Source organism: Zea mays, chromosome 8, assembly GCF_902167145.1.
Source record: "Zea mays cultivar B73 chromosome 8, Zm-B73-REFERENCE-NAM-5.0, whole genome shotgun sequence".
In the NCBI taxonomy this organism is placed as follows: Eukaryota; Viridiplantae; Streptophyta; class Magnoliopsida; order Poales; family Poaceae; genus Zea; species Zea mays.
This window is the reverse complement of record NC_050103.1, coordinates 104,385,476-104,402,283: the sequence shown is the minus strand read 5'-3', so window position 1 is coordinate 104,402,283 and position 16,808 is coordinate 104,385,476. Positions and strand designations below refer to the sequence as shown.

At 42.8% G+C, this 16,808-nt stretch overlaps 1 protein-coding gene across 4 annotated transcripts; it reads right to left on the bottom strand.

Annotated features, from left to right (window-relative positions):
- Nucleotides 1-726: 726 nt before the first annotated feature.
- LOC100274560 (Mediator of RNA polymerase II transcription subunit 27) lies at nucleotides 727-7,752 on the bottom strand. Of its 4 annotated transcripts, none has more exons than XM_020541976.3 (8): nucleotides 7,684-7,752; nucleotides 7,198-7,567; nucleotides 3,847-4,008; nucleotides 1,853-2,306; nucleotides 1,564-1,623; nucleotides 1,393-1,461; nucleotides 1,176-1,219; nucleotides 727-1,086 (listed from the first exon to the last, which is right to left on the bottom strand). In XM_020541976.3, exons 2-8 carry the CDS (start codon nucleotides 7,524-7,526, stop codon nucleotides 945-947), a joined length of 1,260 nt encoding a protein of 419 aa, XP_020397565.1. In that variant the 5' UTR covers nucleotides 7,527-7,567; nucleotides 7,684-7,752; the 3' UTR covers nucleotides 727-944. The 4 variants fall into 4 exon arrangements, with proteins under 4 accessions (XP_020397565.1, XP_035817258.1, XP_035817259.1 ...); XM_035961365.1 differs by having other exon boundaries at nucleotides 3,847-4,012; nucleotides 7,648-7,749; XM_035961366.1 differs by having other exon boundaries at nucleotides 3,847-4,012; nucleotides 7,684-7,748.
- Nucleotides 7,753-16,808: the final 9,056 nt, after the last annotated feature.

The window sequence follows — 16,808 nt, the reverse complement described above, 5'->3', positions numbered from 1 at the left end:
CTCCCCATATACCCCACTACAACCATAAAATATTATTTTCTAACCATCTTCATCTTTCATTACCATTTTTTCTCCACTTCTAAATTCTGACGAGCACGAAAATCAAGTTTGGAGGGCGCTACAGTGAACCGCTGGATCTAGGGTGAGAGAGAAGCGCTCCTCTCCATAGCAGGCTTCGTAGAGCTCACCGCTGAGCGCCGAAGTAAACCACTGCAGTCGCCAAATGCACTACAGCGGTAGGGGAGAGGGACGCAAGCGTCGCCCGCTACGCATAGCCTAAGGCCCCGTTTGTTTCCTTTCATTTCAAGAAATTGGAATCTTACTAATGAAATAAGCTATTTTTTTAGAATGTGACATTCCACCACTTTCCAAAGTTATCATATAAACCTATCTCAAATTCATGGGGTGAGAGATAGAAATTGATTCTATTGATTTACATACTATTTTTCCGATGTAGAACTTATAGCACACCCTTCTGCTTCCTTCGCTGTAACATAAATATAGTATATAACTATCTCTCTTATATGATTTAGGATAATATACAAATATATTACATATATAAATATATAAACTTAATTGGTTTTGTCTAAATTATAATTATTAAAATGGAATTCAATTCCAACGAAACAAACGGGGCCTAAGTGAAATCAGACAGCAGAAATGTAGTAAGAATCTAGGTGCAGCGGTGGACCGATTGTATAACGGCCTGTACAAGAATCTGGGTTGTTTGGACCAGTTCTGGATTTTGTTAATCTGAATTAATCTGTAGGTTAATTTGAGCAAGAGCGTAGAACTTCAAGTACCTAAGCAACCAGTAACGTTTCTATACATATGTCACCTAATGGGTTGGATACATTCCAAAAAAAAAAGAACATTGTTTCACACAGGACTGTTGTACACGTACTATGTCAATGACAATGTCAGGAACATCTTAGAAGCATCAGCTAGCCATCGTAGGAGGAACATCCAATGTGGTAGGCCTCTTGAAGATCTGGTCCAACATTTGAAGTCTGGTGATAGGGGCGGTGGACAGGAGGCAACAGCAAAGCCAAAGACTTGTCCATCATCAGAAGCCGTCTGCATTTGCTGCACGCATATTAATTCAAGAGTTACTTGTTAAGAACAGCAGAAATGCAAATAACGCAAGGAGTTTGACATCTACGAGTAGTACCAACCTGCAAACCTTCGTAAACAGAGTCTGATAGCTGGCAATCCAACGCTGCAAGACAATAAAATGTTTTTAGTAACATAAAGTGTCTGAAATGCAGAACAGCAAAGGTGTCGAAACTAGGATAGCATCGATCAAGCTTTTGGAATGACTTCCACCCCCCCATAAAAAAATGGCATGACTGCACTACTAATGTGAAGGGATTGGAAATTCTCGTAACGTACCAAAAGAAGAGGTAGTGCTTTACTCGGCTCCGCATTGATGAAGTACTGCAATGCCTTGTCAGCATGTTCCTTCATAATCAAAACATTCTATTAACTGCCTAGGTTCAAAGCAAACCAGGTCCCTAGTGCCTCTTATGAGAACAGAATTTAAGTATAAAAACACACACTTACTTTTACATGCTTAAACACATGATGTACCGATGTGCCCCTTGCATGAAGATAGCTTCCTCCCTAGCAGAACATTCACATAATATGTCAAAAAGGATATCTACCAAATTTATCAACTAGGTGACTGAGTTTGTTCATTAAGAGTTAGTAGAAACATGCTAAAACAATGAGTATGTAAGAAATGAATAATCAGGCATACTTTGAAACATCAGCACATGGCCACATTGCTGCTCATGCAATATTCATTACTGAGCTGGACAGAGTCAACTTTTAGAAGAAGAAAAATCATTACCTCAGTGGGAGAGAAGAATGCCACTGCATCAGGATCAGTAGATCCAGCAGGATGCAATGACACTACAGCTCTAAATATTGAAGGAACCAGCAATTCAATAACAGCAACTTGGTCTATGGTAGTTGTCAGAGCATCAGATCTCGATTTGTCCATATTTTGCAGGTTCAGCTCTTTAGATGGATCCACAAAGTCATCATCCAACAGAGATGCTAATGATGAAGCTCTTTTTGACCAATCCAGATGCCAGTATGTGAATATTTTTATGTTAGGTACTTCATGTTCTAAATTTTTCAGTATTTCAGACAAAGATTTTTCCTCTAGATATCCATTGCTGGTAAACAACTTTGACTTTTTGGTGTCACCAGGTTGACCATCATGGAGATGGCTAACAACTTCATCTTCTAGATGAGGAAAGAATCTTCTTTTCTGGTCAGTGAAAGCCTTGAGAGCTAACCTGAAAGCATGGGTAAGCTCAAAATCGTAAAAAAAACTTGAGCACATCTTAAATGAATAATGCAAATTTAGTGGTCATTTCTCCAGTTTTCCGACAAGTCTCCAAAATAGTAGGAGATGATTGGGTGGCATCCAAAATCACCACAAACACCACCTCCATTCCTCACAGACAGTAGGGATAGCTAGAGGCCATGATTGCGATGGGAGGACCACACAGATAGGACACCAGTTCCGCAAAACCCTCTAAAAACACCATTGATGTGTGTGTGTGCGTGTGTGTGTTGGGTAGAGGGGTGGCAGCAGGTGGGTGTCAATTGATTAGTTGTTTTCATTTGGTTGATGCGATTGAAATTAAACACAAATGATAGTGGGGTGACGTAAATTGGATTTTTTGCTTATCCCGAAATGGAATAACCATAAATGTACAGTTTCTAGATGCTTTTTGTTTGCTATACAAAAGTGAACAGGAACACGGTTGTGCTGAACTCTTGTCCTCTTCCTATAGACTGGTAGGTGATTGCAAACACTGCAAAGTTCTAACCATAGTTGTTAAGGCGGCAAGGCGAGGTAAGGCGACTGACCCCTTCCTTACCTTTTAAGCGATAAGGCGTAAAGCGAGGCGACGCCTTAAATATAGTTAAAATTAGAAGAAAAAAAATTATTGATATTTGAGAAAGTATCTAGGATAAAAACATTAATAAAGTAGAGAAAAAGATAAACAAAAAAGATAAACTAGCCCCCAAGCCTACAAATCAGCCCAAAAGCCCACTAGCCCAGTAAAACTAGGTTAAGCCCACTTCCCTCCCTCTCTCCCAGACCTCTCCCTCAATCTTCTCCCAGCCGCCTCACTCCCAACTCCCTCCTCCCAGACGTCTCTCCCTCTCTCCACGCTAGTCTTTCCCTCTCTCCCTCTCTCCCCGCTGGCTCCCTCCTGTGCTGGTCGCTGCTGGAGGAGACTTTGGGGCCGTCGCCGCTCTGCTGCTGGAGGAGCTGCGCCACGCGCTCTGCTGCTGGAAGAGCCGCCGCACCGCTGCTGGAGGAGCCGCCGCTGGCCTCTCTCACTCGCCTTAGGTGCGGGCGTAAGGCGAGCAGGACGCCTTACGTCGCCGGGGCGCCTTACCGCCTAGGCGACGCTTAAGCGTAGCCTTGGGGACGCCTTAACAACTATGGTTCTAACATCCAAACATGCTTACGAAATAAATAAAAAACTGTGACATTTCCAATGTCATTCTAAGTCAGGTGCATTTGAAAAAGAATGAATTCTGTCAAGCATAGTAATTAAAATGGTTCCATCTTAAAAGACAACTAGTGGTTTATATGAATGAGGAAGACAAATTCTTGCAGGTGGAGCAAAAATTCTCAATTAGAGAAAGCAAGGTTCAAAACAAAAACACAAATTTGAAAATAGAGGAACAGGCCATAGATTTTCTCATAAAATTCAGCCATGGAAGCACCGAAGAAAAGCAAGTTAATAGGGAGAAGCACCTCATTTGGAATATTACCAAAACAAGACAACACAATATGCAAGTAATGAATTTTACCTAGTCCTGTCCACAGCAGATGCACCAGCCTGACCTGCTAGTTGACGCTTCCAAGCATAAGCTACAACAGCACCATCTGGACAAACGAGTGGCATGTGCAAGCCCCATGAATTGCCTTGAGCTTTAAGGGCCCCGTTAAGAACTCCAGACTCCTCTAATTGCCTTCCTAACATTAAAACAGGGAATTATTCACAGACAGAAAAGAATGGCTAAAAGGAAGACAAGATATTTGTTAGTCACTAGTCTACATCTAGACTAAAAAACTCGAGAAAACCTGGCAATTTAAATGCTTAGCAATGATATAGAAATAGTTCCATTTTACATGAAAGTTTTAAAACGAAACTAAATTCTCATTACAAATGCATAAAATCTACAAATAGTAGTGCATCTAGTGAACCAATAAAAGTGAGAGTATGATAAAACTGCAAAGATACAATTTATCCATGGACCAAAAAATGAAAAATGATACCATTCAGCATCTTAATTCTGAACCTACTTCCTCTGATCACAAATACAAGTCCATCTAGGTTTGTCCTAAGACATTTTTGAACTTTTACTAGCAATATCTACAAAATATAGTTATATTATATGAAAAGGGTTATATACCATGAAAGTACTATCAAAACGAATCTAGTAATGTCAATCTTAAAAACCCGGCCAAAAGGGGAAAGACCGATCACGGTATTATATTAAGAAGAAGCTCAATTGGAGCCCCAGCCGAGAAAGGTTATAAAAGCTGCCCCCATGCAGCATGAGAGTTAGCCCTCTATATGCTAGATCTTTACTCGTGCTTTGAGCCCTCCCAGCCCCTACACGAGGATCCGCCCCCATAGGTCAGTCCATCTCGTGTGCATACAACTAGGGAAACCAGCGAGTGACCTTTTTTAACCTCACCCTAAAATTCGCTTCCACTGAGATTCGAACTCAGGACCTGAGTAATCCCAATCTTGTGAAGCTATGTTTTCTGGTCGCTCGACCAGCTAGTCGAACTGGGAGACCGACCAGCGACTAATCTCGATTAGTCGTCGACTAGGTCCGACTAATCGAGCTCTGGTCGACCTGGTCGTTTACTGGTCGTCCTGTTCATCCAGGAGACCAGGACCTATGTATATACTATATAATATATACTATTATACTATATAGTAAATAATTATATAACTATATAGTATATATGAACTTCATATACTATATTATGAAGGATAGGGTAAACATGACATGAATTCAGCAATACTGAAAAGTGAAAACAGCAGAGAAACACTTACTAGTTATTAATACTACAAGTCCCAGATACCATAACAGTACCACACAACACACATTACCACCCAGTTACCTAAAGAAGATCTTCATCCAACTGAAATTCATTACCGCTGCCCACAACTTGTGATTCTGGGAAGATCACCTCAACATTATCCTGATGGCGACGACCAAACTCTGTACAAGAATAAGGAATAAGGATGGACTGATGGACTGATGGAGTACAAGAATAAAAATTCAGAAGTCCAGTCCAGATTACACTATTACAGAATGACACAGAAGACAGCACATACAAGGATGGATGATTGAAGGATGAAGGATGAAGATTGAAGAACAGAACTACACAAAAGAATACCTCCAGAAGATGAACTCATGCCGATGAAAAAAACTGGATTCGCGCGTGCTGGAGATTGAAGGATGAAGGATGAAGTCTGGAGTCCGTCGGTGAACTGGATTCGCGCGTGCTGGATTGGAAGTCTGGAGTGGAGCAGTGGACTTTGGAAGCCTGGATTCCAGAACAAGAACTCAAGAACAGCCGCCGAGCAGGTAGGGAATTAGGGAAAGGGAAATAAAGAGAAGACAGAACAGGCGGCTGAGGTTCCATCTTCAGTAGAGGCGGCTGGCGTGTGGCGTTTCAACTGCCTGTAGTCGGGCCGCCCGCCAAAAAAGCCCACGAAGCCAGGAAATCAAAAAACCTAGGTCCTAAACCTAGTCGCCCAGAACCGGCTAATCGAGCGACTAATCGGCCCTAATCGTCGACTAGTCGGACGACCAGGGCGACCAGGTACTCTAGTCGAGTCGGCTGCCTAATCGAGCTCTGCTAACCGACTAGCCCGATTAATCGCGACTAATCGCGATTAGTCGGACGACTTGAAAACACAGTTGTGAAGTGCACATACATATATAAAATGTTGACTTGGAACAAACCTAGATGGACCTATATACACGATCTGAGGAAGTAATTTACTAGGAGAATAATGGCAAAAAAAGGCAACTTAAGTGTTTCTAATGGCGTGCTCAACTAAATTTAATATGGCTGTTGGCTGAAGATTTCTTCATGGCTTCAAAATATCCTGAGTCATGGTTAAGATTGTGTATTAGCCTAGCCATAACTAGTAAGTTCTCCCCCTACAAAAACCTAGTAAGGGGGTGTTTGTTTGGGATTATAATCCACCTAGATTATATAATCCAACAATTTTTGAACTAACTCTTAGTTCAAAAGTTATTAGATTATATAATCTGGATAGATTATAATCTCAAACAAACACCCCCTAAGTCCATTTTTTTCTCGAAACTTAAGTTGCCCGAATATTTCATCTGTTACTGCTTTATAGACTTCACAGTTCGGTAGTTCTGTTGAAATGTAACATGTGTTCCAGAAATGCAAAATAGAACCAAGTTCACCCATCTTGGCAACATATATTTTGCAAAAGATATTCATCCAACAATTCCAAATTACAGGTACACACTCAACAGGACAGTTAGCATGTGTAAATAGAAACACTGATGTCCAATCTCCACAGTACCTCAACGTCGAAAGCCTAAACATTGTATAAGACAACAGTAAGCCTAAGCCCCAAAACTAACAACAACCACAAAGTAGGTCCAAGTTCTGGCATAACATTAAAGTCGGCATAAGCCGCATAACTGAAAAAACCATGACATATTTAGTATGTAGAGTGACCTACCCAAGACCTAAAGCAAAGCAATTCCAGACAACAATTACCAATTTCCTGAACATTTGTTAGACAATATCAAAGGTGCCACGTTGAATCTCTCATCAGCAAAAGGAAGTGTTAGTGTTGCTGTCGGTAAAATTTTATATTTGTCTGCAGTCAGTAAAAGGCAACCGAGTTTTCTGTATAGAAAGCCAGGCGAACTATTCCTAACCTAGGGGGAGTTTTGGGGTGAAACAGCCCTCCAACGGCTCTCCCCAAAGCTCCCCCCATGGCGGCAGAAATGTGGTAAAATATAATGTTCAGGAAATTGGTAATTGTTGTGAAACAGTTTTGGGGTGATGTAAGTAAAATATAATAGAAAGTAAATATATAGGGAGAAATGTGGGGGGTGGCCGGAGGAGATGCTGGGGGCTGATACCTGCCGAGGGCGCGTAGGTCCTGAAAGTGGAGGCGCATGGCGGCATCCTCCTTGACGATAATACGCTCCATCCTGTCGACGTGCTGGCGCACGCTGTACGGGGGCGCGTCGCCGGAGACGAAAAGAGCCTCGAGGAGGCGGTCCGCGCCGAGCCGGATGTCCGCGATGAACCGGCCAGCACGGCCCAGCCGCTCCATCGCCTGAGCCACCTGCTTCGGCGGCGCATCCCCGCCCACCGGATCGTGCGGGTGAGCCACCGTCGGTGCCACCGCCGACGCCGACGGCGCTCCCGCAAGTGCCGAGGTGTGCGCCTGAGCCTGCTGCATCATGATTCCTGGGCCTCCGAATTCCAGGCCTCCGAATTCCAGAACTGCAGAAGTGTAGTAATTAAAGTAGTAAGCCCAATTCGGGGGATTGCATCATAGGGCATCGAGTATAGAACCAAATTACTCGTCAATTAAGGAGACTCATTTCAAAGCTTAATACATGAGAGGAGACTGATGTCAGGTAGCCGGATTGACGGGAGGTTAGGGCGAGGGAGAGGATAGGGCCTGTTGGGGACTTGTTCTCAAATGCTCTGCCTTAAGAACAAGGCAACATAGAATGTTAAATATTAACGTCCTTCGTCCACGAAGCATTATTCCCTTGAGGATAATGAACCTTGGACGAAGGTTGATAAAAATATGATTACGAAGGTTAAATCCTCATAATCGTGATTCAATAGATTATATAACATAGAATGTAAAGTATTAAAAGGTACATGAAACATAAATAAATCATATTATATTTAATCAATGTATATTGAATCATTAAGTATAGTTATACCTCTGCCTTGGCAAAGATCGGTTTCCGAATGATGTGATTGCAATTACAAGAGTATGTGAACAGTAAAGGAATATTGTTCACTATTTATAGGCACAGGACACAACCTGTGAGGAATTACAATTATGCCCCTCATAAAAGTTTACAACGTTGACTCAGACCTTTATGGATTAAAAGGTCATTCTATCTTTAAGTCGGTTTGTAATACCGAAGCTTCATGAAGAGGAACCTTCGGCCATCTCATATAAACAGCTTCAGCCGAAAGCCGCTTCTTCCTAGAAGACCTTCGGCGACGAAGCATAGACCCAACAGTAGCCCCTTTCGCGGTGCTAGATCGTTTTTCGTAACGAGCTTGATCCGTGAAAAAAGTCTCTTAGGCTTCGGGGAGCCGAAGGTCTAAAAAACACCTTCTCTGAGCTCGTTGTCGAGAAACGATTCAGTTTCCCAGCGCGTAGTGGTCCCACCTTGCAGAGTTACTGTTTGTCCCTGCGGTCCACCGCGCAGCGAGTGCAAGCGGGTGTCCGCCTGGTGTAAAAATCCTGGCGCTTCGCCTTCTTACCTGCAGTACTATATAAACAGACGAGTAGGTGTGAAGTTACCACAGCATTCATTGCTATTTGCACTGTTCTGCTGCCAAAATTTTTAACCATCGCCGAAGCTTGACTCTCGGAATCGAACGAAGCTCCAACTTGAAGCCTGCTTCGTCAAAAGAAAAAACTTCGGAAGAAAAAAGTATTTAATTTCCACAAATTCAGAATTAAATGGCCAGAGTACATTCTACCGCTAGGGTTGAGCATGAGGGGGGCGAAGCTGAAGGTTCGGAGACTGTTCCCATCTCCGAAGCGATGCGAAGATCGGGACTGGTAACTTTGGAACAGATCCCCAGTGATGATGCGGAACAAGCAGAACAAGCAGTTGCCGAAGCAGAAGAAGAAGATATTGAGGAAACTGATCCCGAAGATGATTATCGCATTGCCATGCCAAGCAAGCCCAGCCACTTGGACTTCGGAAAGTCTACTGTTTCGAAGGCTGATCTCTCCAAGATGGTAAAGTCGGGCTTTTTTAATGAAAATCAGAAGAAGCTATTACGCTTTGGGGGAGAAGAGACTACCCCAAAGCTGGAGAAGGATGAAATTGTTATTTTCAAAAGCTTTCTGAAGGCTGGATTAAGATTCCCCCTACATGGAATTATTGCAGAGGTACTGAAGAGGTTCGGTATCTATTTTCATCAGTTGACTCCTAACGCTATTGTTAGGCTTAGTGTTTATATCTGGGCACTCCGAAGCCAAGCAGTGGAGCCATTTGCGGACAGCTTTTGCCGGGTTCACGAGCTGCATTATCAGACGAAGGCTAGAAAGGATGGATTGCACGACAATTTTGGTTGCTATAATTTCGCCTATCGGAAAACCACAAAGTTTCCTGTAATCAGCTACCGGAGCAAATGGGCAGCAGGCTGGAAGTCGGAGTGGTTTTATGTGAAGGTTGATGACGACAAGGAGAAGCTTGTGCAAAGTCCACTCGAACTAATCTTCGGAGAAACCCGACCTCGCTGCAACATGACACCCGAAGGTCCAACACAACAAGCAATGAATGAATTCAGAATTATTGCAGAGCATATCAGTACAAGGGACCTGGTTTAGGAGTTTTTGGCTTTCAAAGTTTTTCCTAGCTTGAAAGAATGGGAAATGCCGAAGCTAGAGGGGGAGAAGAAAGAAGGTGAACTTGTGTGTTTACCTTACTATTTCAAGTTTAAGAAGTACTTTAAAACACCTTGCCAAGAGTGGCTGGATACAATTGAAGTGATGTGTAATGAAATACTTGGCAACTACTCCAAAAAAGAAGATCAATTGATGATTGCGGCCTTCGGCACCCGTCCGAAGCGAAGACTGAACCGAGTGCTGGACGCCTTGGGTTTTGAATACCCTGACTATGAAAATCTGAACAAAGGTGCCGGAGGCCAGAAAAGGAAAAGGATAATCGAAGCCTTAAATGAAGAAAAAGAAACACCAAAGAAGAAAATTCCGAAGAAGAGGAAAGCGTCTTCTCCAAAGCGAAAAATATCCGACGAAGAAGAAACCCCCGCATCACCCTCTGCTACTGATGTGGAGGCAATTTTGAAGGTAATGACCGAATCCCTGCCTGCGAAGCTAAGTCCATTGAGGCCTGAACTGACAAAGTTTTTTCAGAAGGAAAAGGAGCCCAAAAAAATGAAGAAAACAACTAAAGTAAAGAGACAGAGAATCATCGGTGTGACAGAGGTCATTGACAAGACACCGCCAAGAGCTTCAGCTCAGAAGACACCAGCGGCGGAAGAAAGGACAGATATTGAAATCACACCTTCGGAGGTTGCAGCTGCCGAAGCTGCCTCAGTTGAAGATTTGAACCTGGAGAGCACAGTTGAACATATTGACAAAATACTGCTAGACATGGCCACAGAAGAAGTCACCACTGCCGCCGAAGAGGCCACGGCCGCAGCGTCGGGGAAAGGAAAGGAAATTGCTAACGAAGCTTCAGAACACGAAGCCTTCATGTTCCAGAATTTAGTTGGAGAAAAACTGTCAAAAGCTGAAATAGAAGAACTTAGAGAGTATACCAAATCCTGCGGATACAAACCTGGAGCACTCCTCTTCGGAGGCATTGATGATGAAAAATTAGATTGTATTCGAGATCAAACTGGAGCCAAAGTTATCGGTACTCTGTCAAAGAGTATCGATTTTCCGAAGCTAGAAACAGACATCAGCCGCTACCGACGACAACATATCGTTGGTAGTTTATTTTATTCCAATTTCAAGGTGAACTACTTTTCCCTTAACTTTTATTGTTTCTAATAATGAAAACATGTCTGACGAAGGTTGTTTTCGTGCAGAGTATGTTGTTGAGCAAAGCCTTGAAAATGCAGCAAGATTTTGAAGACAAGAAGCACGAAGTTATAATTGAAAATTTGGAAAGCAGAATAAAGGAGCAATCAGATGCTATCGAGAAAAAGAACTTTGAGCTCCAGGCAACCGAAGGTTTATTGGCGGAAGCCGAAGCAAAAATAACAGAACTGAACACGAAGCTTATCCGCCAATCTGAGCAGTTCGAACGAGAAAAGCAAGATCTTAATGCAAAACTTGAAGCTGAAGCTCAACAAAATTCAGATTTGAGAAAACTATTGACAAGCCTTCAAGAAAAATGTTTGGAATTTAGCAACAAATGCATTCAACGATTAAGAAAAATTTTCCACTCAGTTGGAGCCAGCAGTGAAAAATTCACCCCCTCAGCTGAAGATCTACCGAAGACCTTCGAACATATTGAGGGTGAGATTGACGAGCTCGACGAAGTCATAGCTGGGCACGGTGACTTCTGTGCCTGGGTAGCTTCTCGGGGCACTGCTGCAGTCCTAAAAGCTGGCTGCGATCATGGAAAGATTGTCAATAGGCCAAATTTCACTTTATCACCATCAATCCTAGATGACATTCCTGATCTCGCCCGAAGTATCTCTAATAGATTTGTAAAAATGATATGGACAAAAGGTGGGCGAGAAAAGGCTGGAGACGAAGCTCGGAGTCATCTTGAACCAGTAAGAAATCATACCTTGTGCTTACCTCTTCCTTCAAGCTCGATTTTGACTTACAACAACCTTATTCATGTAGGATGACGAAGCCGAAGCCGATGATTAAAAAATGACGCCGAAGCTGAAGCTCCTTGGAGATTAAATAGTAGACTGTAGACAGTACTTGAGAAACTTTTAAGATAACTTTTGTAAATGTAACTAAAACTTGTCTTTAATGAATTCTGTTCATACCTTGTAATATATTCTTATCCTTCCATTGATGTATGAGAAGTGCTTTGATGTGGACGAAATTTTCTTTTTTGAGCCGAAGGCGAAAAAACACCTTCCCTTCTTTTCGTACGCAGCGAAGCATAGAAAACAACATTTCCCTTCTTTCCGAAGCTCTCCTTTTTGTACACGAAGCTCTTTCTTTCTTTTTTTTTTCTTTTTGCCGAAGCAACCACTTATGCCATGATGATGATTATCCTACATATGCCTGGATGAATGTTTATGAATGCAAATGCTATGATGTAATGTGATGTGCAAATGAATGTCCAAACGCGTATCCGAAGCCATATTCATAGCCATTATTTCCTTAAAAACAATCACACCTCAGCTCTGCATTCCCTTAGGAACGACTTTGGAGCTTCTTCGCCTTTACTTTTGGCGGAATCAACGTTGACTTTTCGCTGTAAGCTCTGCATTCCCTTAGGAACGACTTTGGAGCTTCTTCGCCTTTACTTTTGGCGGAATCAGCGTTGACTTTTCGCTGTAAGCTCTGCATTCCCTTAGGAACGACTTTGGAGCTTCTTCGCCTTTACTTTTTGGCACTCGATGGTGCGTTCTCAGCTTTTACATTTACAACCTTGGGGGATTTTGCTCTTATAGAACTAAAAAAGGAAATTACATGTGATGGCCCCATTAAAAACCTTTCTCCCCCTTCAGAAAGGAAAAGGGTGCCATGAAAGAAAAATAAAAAATATGAAAAATTACATCGGGTTATACATAATATCGCCGAAGCTCATCCGCATTCCAAGATCTAGGAATGTCGTTGCCGTCCATATCCTTCAATCTGTATGAACCGGGTCTTGACGAAGATGCTACTAAGAAAGGTCCATCCCATTTCAACTGCAACTTGCCCACTGTTTCTGGGTTGGCCACTCTCCGAAGCACCAAGTGTCCTGGCTCAATATTCTTTAGCCGAACCTTTCTATCTCGCCATTTGATTGTTTCGGCTTGATATTTATTGATGTTCTCCACGGCTTGCAGCCTGATCCCTTCTAAAGCATCTTTTTCCACAGAATAAGCAGCTTCGGAACCTGATTCTGCCGAAGCCACTACTCTTATTGATCCGGTTTTAGCTTCCTCCGAAGTTATTGCTTCGTCACCGAATAATAACTTAAATGGAGTAAAGCCTGTAGACCTTGATGTTGTTGTATTGTGGCTCCACACCACTTTGGTTAACTGATCTGACCACTTTCCCCTGGGTTGATTGAAGATTAACTTCATTATTCCTGTCATTATAATGTCATTGGCTCTTTCAACGAGTCCGTTTGACTCCGGATGCCTGACTGATGCAAAATGGATCTTCGTACCAATTTGATCACAGAAATCCCTGAAAGCTTCGGAGTCAAACTGTGTTCCATTATCCACAGTGATAGCCTTTGGTACCCCGAAACGACAAACAATATTCTGCCAGAAAAACTTTTGGACGGTGGCCGAAGTTATTGTGGCTAAAGGCTTTGCCTCAATCCATTTAGAAAAATATTCCACCGCCACTACAACATATCTTAGGTTCCCTTGGGCCGGTGGTAACGGACCTAACAAGTCAAGGCCCCACCTTTGCAATGGCCAGATGGGTTGTATGAGCTGTGTTAAGGATGAAGGTTGTTTTTGATCTCTTGCACATTTCTGACAACCTTCACACTTTTGAACTAATTCCGCTGCATCCGAAGCTGCCTTCGGCCAATAAAACCCTTGACGGAAAACTTTTCCAAGTAACGGCCTAGATCCAATGTGAGATCCACACAGGCCTGCATGTATTTCTTTCATCAACTCTATGCCTTCGGTTCTAGATAAACACTTGAGCAGCGGAGCACAAACTCCATGCTTGTACAACTCCCCTTCTATCATGACATATGGACGAGCTCTTGCCTCTATCCTCCTGTTATAAGCTTCATCATCTGAAAGGAATTTACCCTGTAGGTAAGAGATGATCTCAGTTCTCCAATCTTCGCTATAAACAGGAGATATATTGAGGACTGCTCTTTCAAGAAGTTCCACCGAAGGTGCTTTTATTGTTTCGAAGAACACATCCGAAGGTAAGGGCAGCCCCTGTGCTGCTGACTTAGCTAGCAAATCAGCATGCTCATTTTGTCCTCGAGGGATATTTTTGACAAAAAATCCTTCGAAGGAAGCTTCAACTCTTCGAACCATATCCAAATATTTTTCAAGCTTCGGATCTTTAGCCTTGCAACTCTTGTCAATGTGACCCGAAACAACCTGGGAATCAGTTTTAAGTATGGCCCTTCTGATTCCCATTGCTTTTAGCTTCCGAAGACCCAAAAGCAGGGCTTCGTACTCGGCAATGTTATTTGTGCAACTAAAATCAAGTTTTGCCGCATAACAAGTTTTAACTTTGGAAGGTGAAACCAACACAGCAGCCGCTCCCGCTCCGAAGGTTCCCCAAGACCCATCGCAAAACACTGTCCATGCTTCGGCGTCTTTATTTGTTTCTTCCTCCTGAGCCCCTGGCGTCCAGTCAGCAATAAAGTCTGCTAACGCCTGGGACTGAATCGAAGATCTATGAACATATTCAATGCAAAATTCATTGAGCTCTGCAGCCCATTTTCCAATCCTTCCAGTAGCTTCTCGGTTCCTCATAATATCCTTCAGAGGTTGTGAAGAAGGAACAACTATGTTGTAAGCTTGAAAATAGTGCCGAAGCTTCCTGGAGGCCATCAAGACAGCATACAATACCTTCTCCAACTCTGTATAATTTTTCTTTGATAAACTAAGAACCTCGGATACAAAATATATTGGGGCCTGCCTCTTAACTTGGCCTTCAAGCTTCTCCTGAACAAGTGTTGCACTTACCGCTGAGTGCGAAGCTGCCACATATAATAACAAAGGAGCCCCTGGCGTAGGTGGAGTTAGTGTTGTTAGATCTATCAAATACTGTTTCAGCTCTTCAAAGGCCTTCTGCTGGATTGGTCCCCATTGAAAGACTTCAGCTGACTTCAGCACTTCGAAGAATGGTAAGTTTCTCTCTGCTGATCTGGATATGAATCTATTGAGAGATGCCAACCTTCCTGTCAATCTTTGAGCCCCCTTTTTTGTAGTTGGTGGCTCCATCCGAAGTATAGCTTCAATTTTACTTGGATTAGCTTCAATTCCCTTTGTTGAAACCAAGCATCCAAGAAATTTCCCCTTCTTTACTCCGAAGACACATTTTTCTGGATTCAACTTTAAGCCAGCTTGTCTGAAATTGGCGAAGGTCTCCTGCAAATCAGCAATATGATTCTCCTGTTTCGTGCTTTTTACAATGATGTCATCAACATAAGTTAGCACATTTCTGCCTATCTGAGACTGGAGAACCTTCGCAGTCATTCTGCTGAAACTTCCTCCGGCGTTTTTGAGCCCCTCAGGCATCCGAAGATAGCAATATGTGCCACTTGGGGTTATGAAGCTAGTCTTCGGCTCATCTTCCTTCTTCATCCAGATTTGGTGATAGCCTGAGTAACAGTCTAGCAGACTCATGAGCTCTGAAGAAGCTGCTGCATCAACTAAAGAGTCTATCCTTGGCAATGGGAATTCGTCCTTCGGACAAGCCTTGTTGAGATCTGTAAAATCGATACACATTCGCCACTTTCCATTGGCCTTTTTTACCATGACAGTGTTAGCTAGCCATTCTGGGTACTTTACTTCTCTGATAACTCCTGCAATGAGGAGTCTTTTAACTTCGTTACGAGCACCTTCGGCCTTATCATCTGACATTTTCCGAAGCCTCTGCTTTCTGGGTCTGAAGGATGGATCAACATTGAGCGAGTGCTCAATAACATCCCTATTAACTCCGCAGAGATCATTGGCTGACCATGCAAAAACATCTTTGTTGTTGAACAAAAACCTTATTAAGGTTTTCTCTTGTTCTTCGGATAATTGAGAGCCCAACAGCACCTTCTGCTCTGCTATGTCCTCACATAAGAGCATGGGCTTCGGCTGATCTGCTGAAGCTGCTTTCTCCCTTCTGAATTTGTATTGTTCACAAGCTTCAGCTCCATCTATGTTATGGATTGCTTTTGAGTTAGTCCAGTTTCCTTCGGCTCTTCTGGCAGCTTCCTGACTTCCATGAATAGCGATGGGTCCTTGATCCGAAGGTATCTTCATGTAGAGATAAGCAGGATGAAGAATTGCTTCGAAAGCATTGAGGGTGCCACGACCAATAATTGCATTGTAAGGGTATTCCATGTCAACAATGTCAAACACAACTTGCTCAGTTCTAGTGTTGTTGATGAACCCGAAGGTCACTGACATGGTGATCTTGCCCAGTGCTACAATTTGTCTTCCTCCGAAGCCACAGAGAGGATGTGTAGCATCATGAATCTTATCTTCTGGCTCTTGCATTTGTCTGAAGGCCTTAGCAAATATGATATCAGCTGCACTGCCTGTGTCAACCAAGACATTGTGGACCAGAAATCCTTTGATAACACAAGAGATAACCATGGCATCGTTGTGTGGGTAATCCTTGAGTTGAAGGTCCTCTTGGGAGAAGGTAATAGGAATGTGAGACCATCTTGACTTGATGAAGGGTCCTTGCACCCCAACATGTTGTACCCTTCTCTGTGCTTCCTTCTTCTGTTTCTTGTTGGCTGGCTCTGAGGACGAACCACCTGTAATCGGGAGCACCAGCTTCGGGTCCGAAGCAGCTCCAGCTTGATCGTTGAACGAAGCCATCAGCTCAAAAAGTGGAAGTGAGTTCACCGGAGGTGGGCGCCAATGTTGGGGACTTGTTCTCAAATGCTCTGCCTTAAGAACAAGGCAACATAGAATGTTAAATGTTAACGTCCTTCGTCCACGAAGCATTATTCCCTTGAGGATAATGAACCTTGGACGAAGGTTGATAAAAATATGATTATGAAGGTTAAATCCTCATAATCGTGATTCAATAGATTATATAACATAAAATGTAAAGTATTAAAAGGTACATGAAACATAAATAAATCATATTATATTTAATCAATGTATATTGAATCAT

Bases quoted from the DNA above. Each gene is read 5' to 3' on its own strand.
- LOC100274560 (XM_020541976.3), bottom strand. From the start codon at position 7,526: ATGATGCAGCAGGCTCAGGCGCACACCTCGGCACTTGCGGGAGCGCCG. The intron at 1,624-1,852 runs GTAATGATTTTT...ATGTTCTGCTAG, and splicing joins CATTCTTCTCTCCCACTGAG to GGAGGAAGCTATCTTCATGC. The intron at 1,220-1,392 runs GTACGTTACGAG...ATTGTCTTGCAG, and splicing joins AAGCACTACCTCTTCTTTTG to CGTTGGATTGCCAGCTATCA.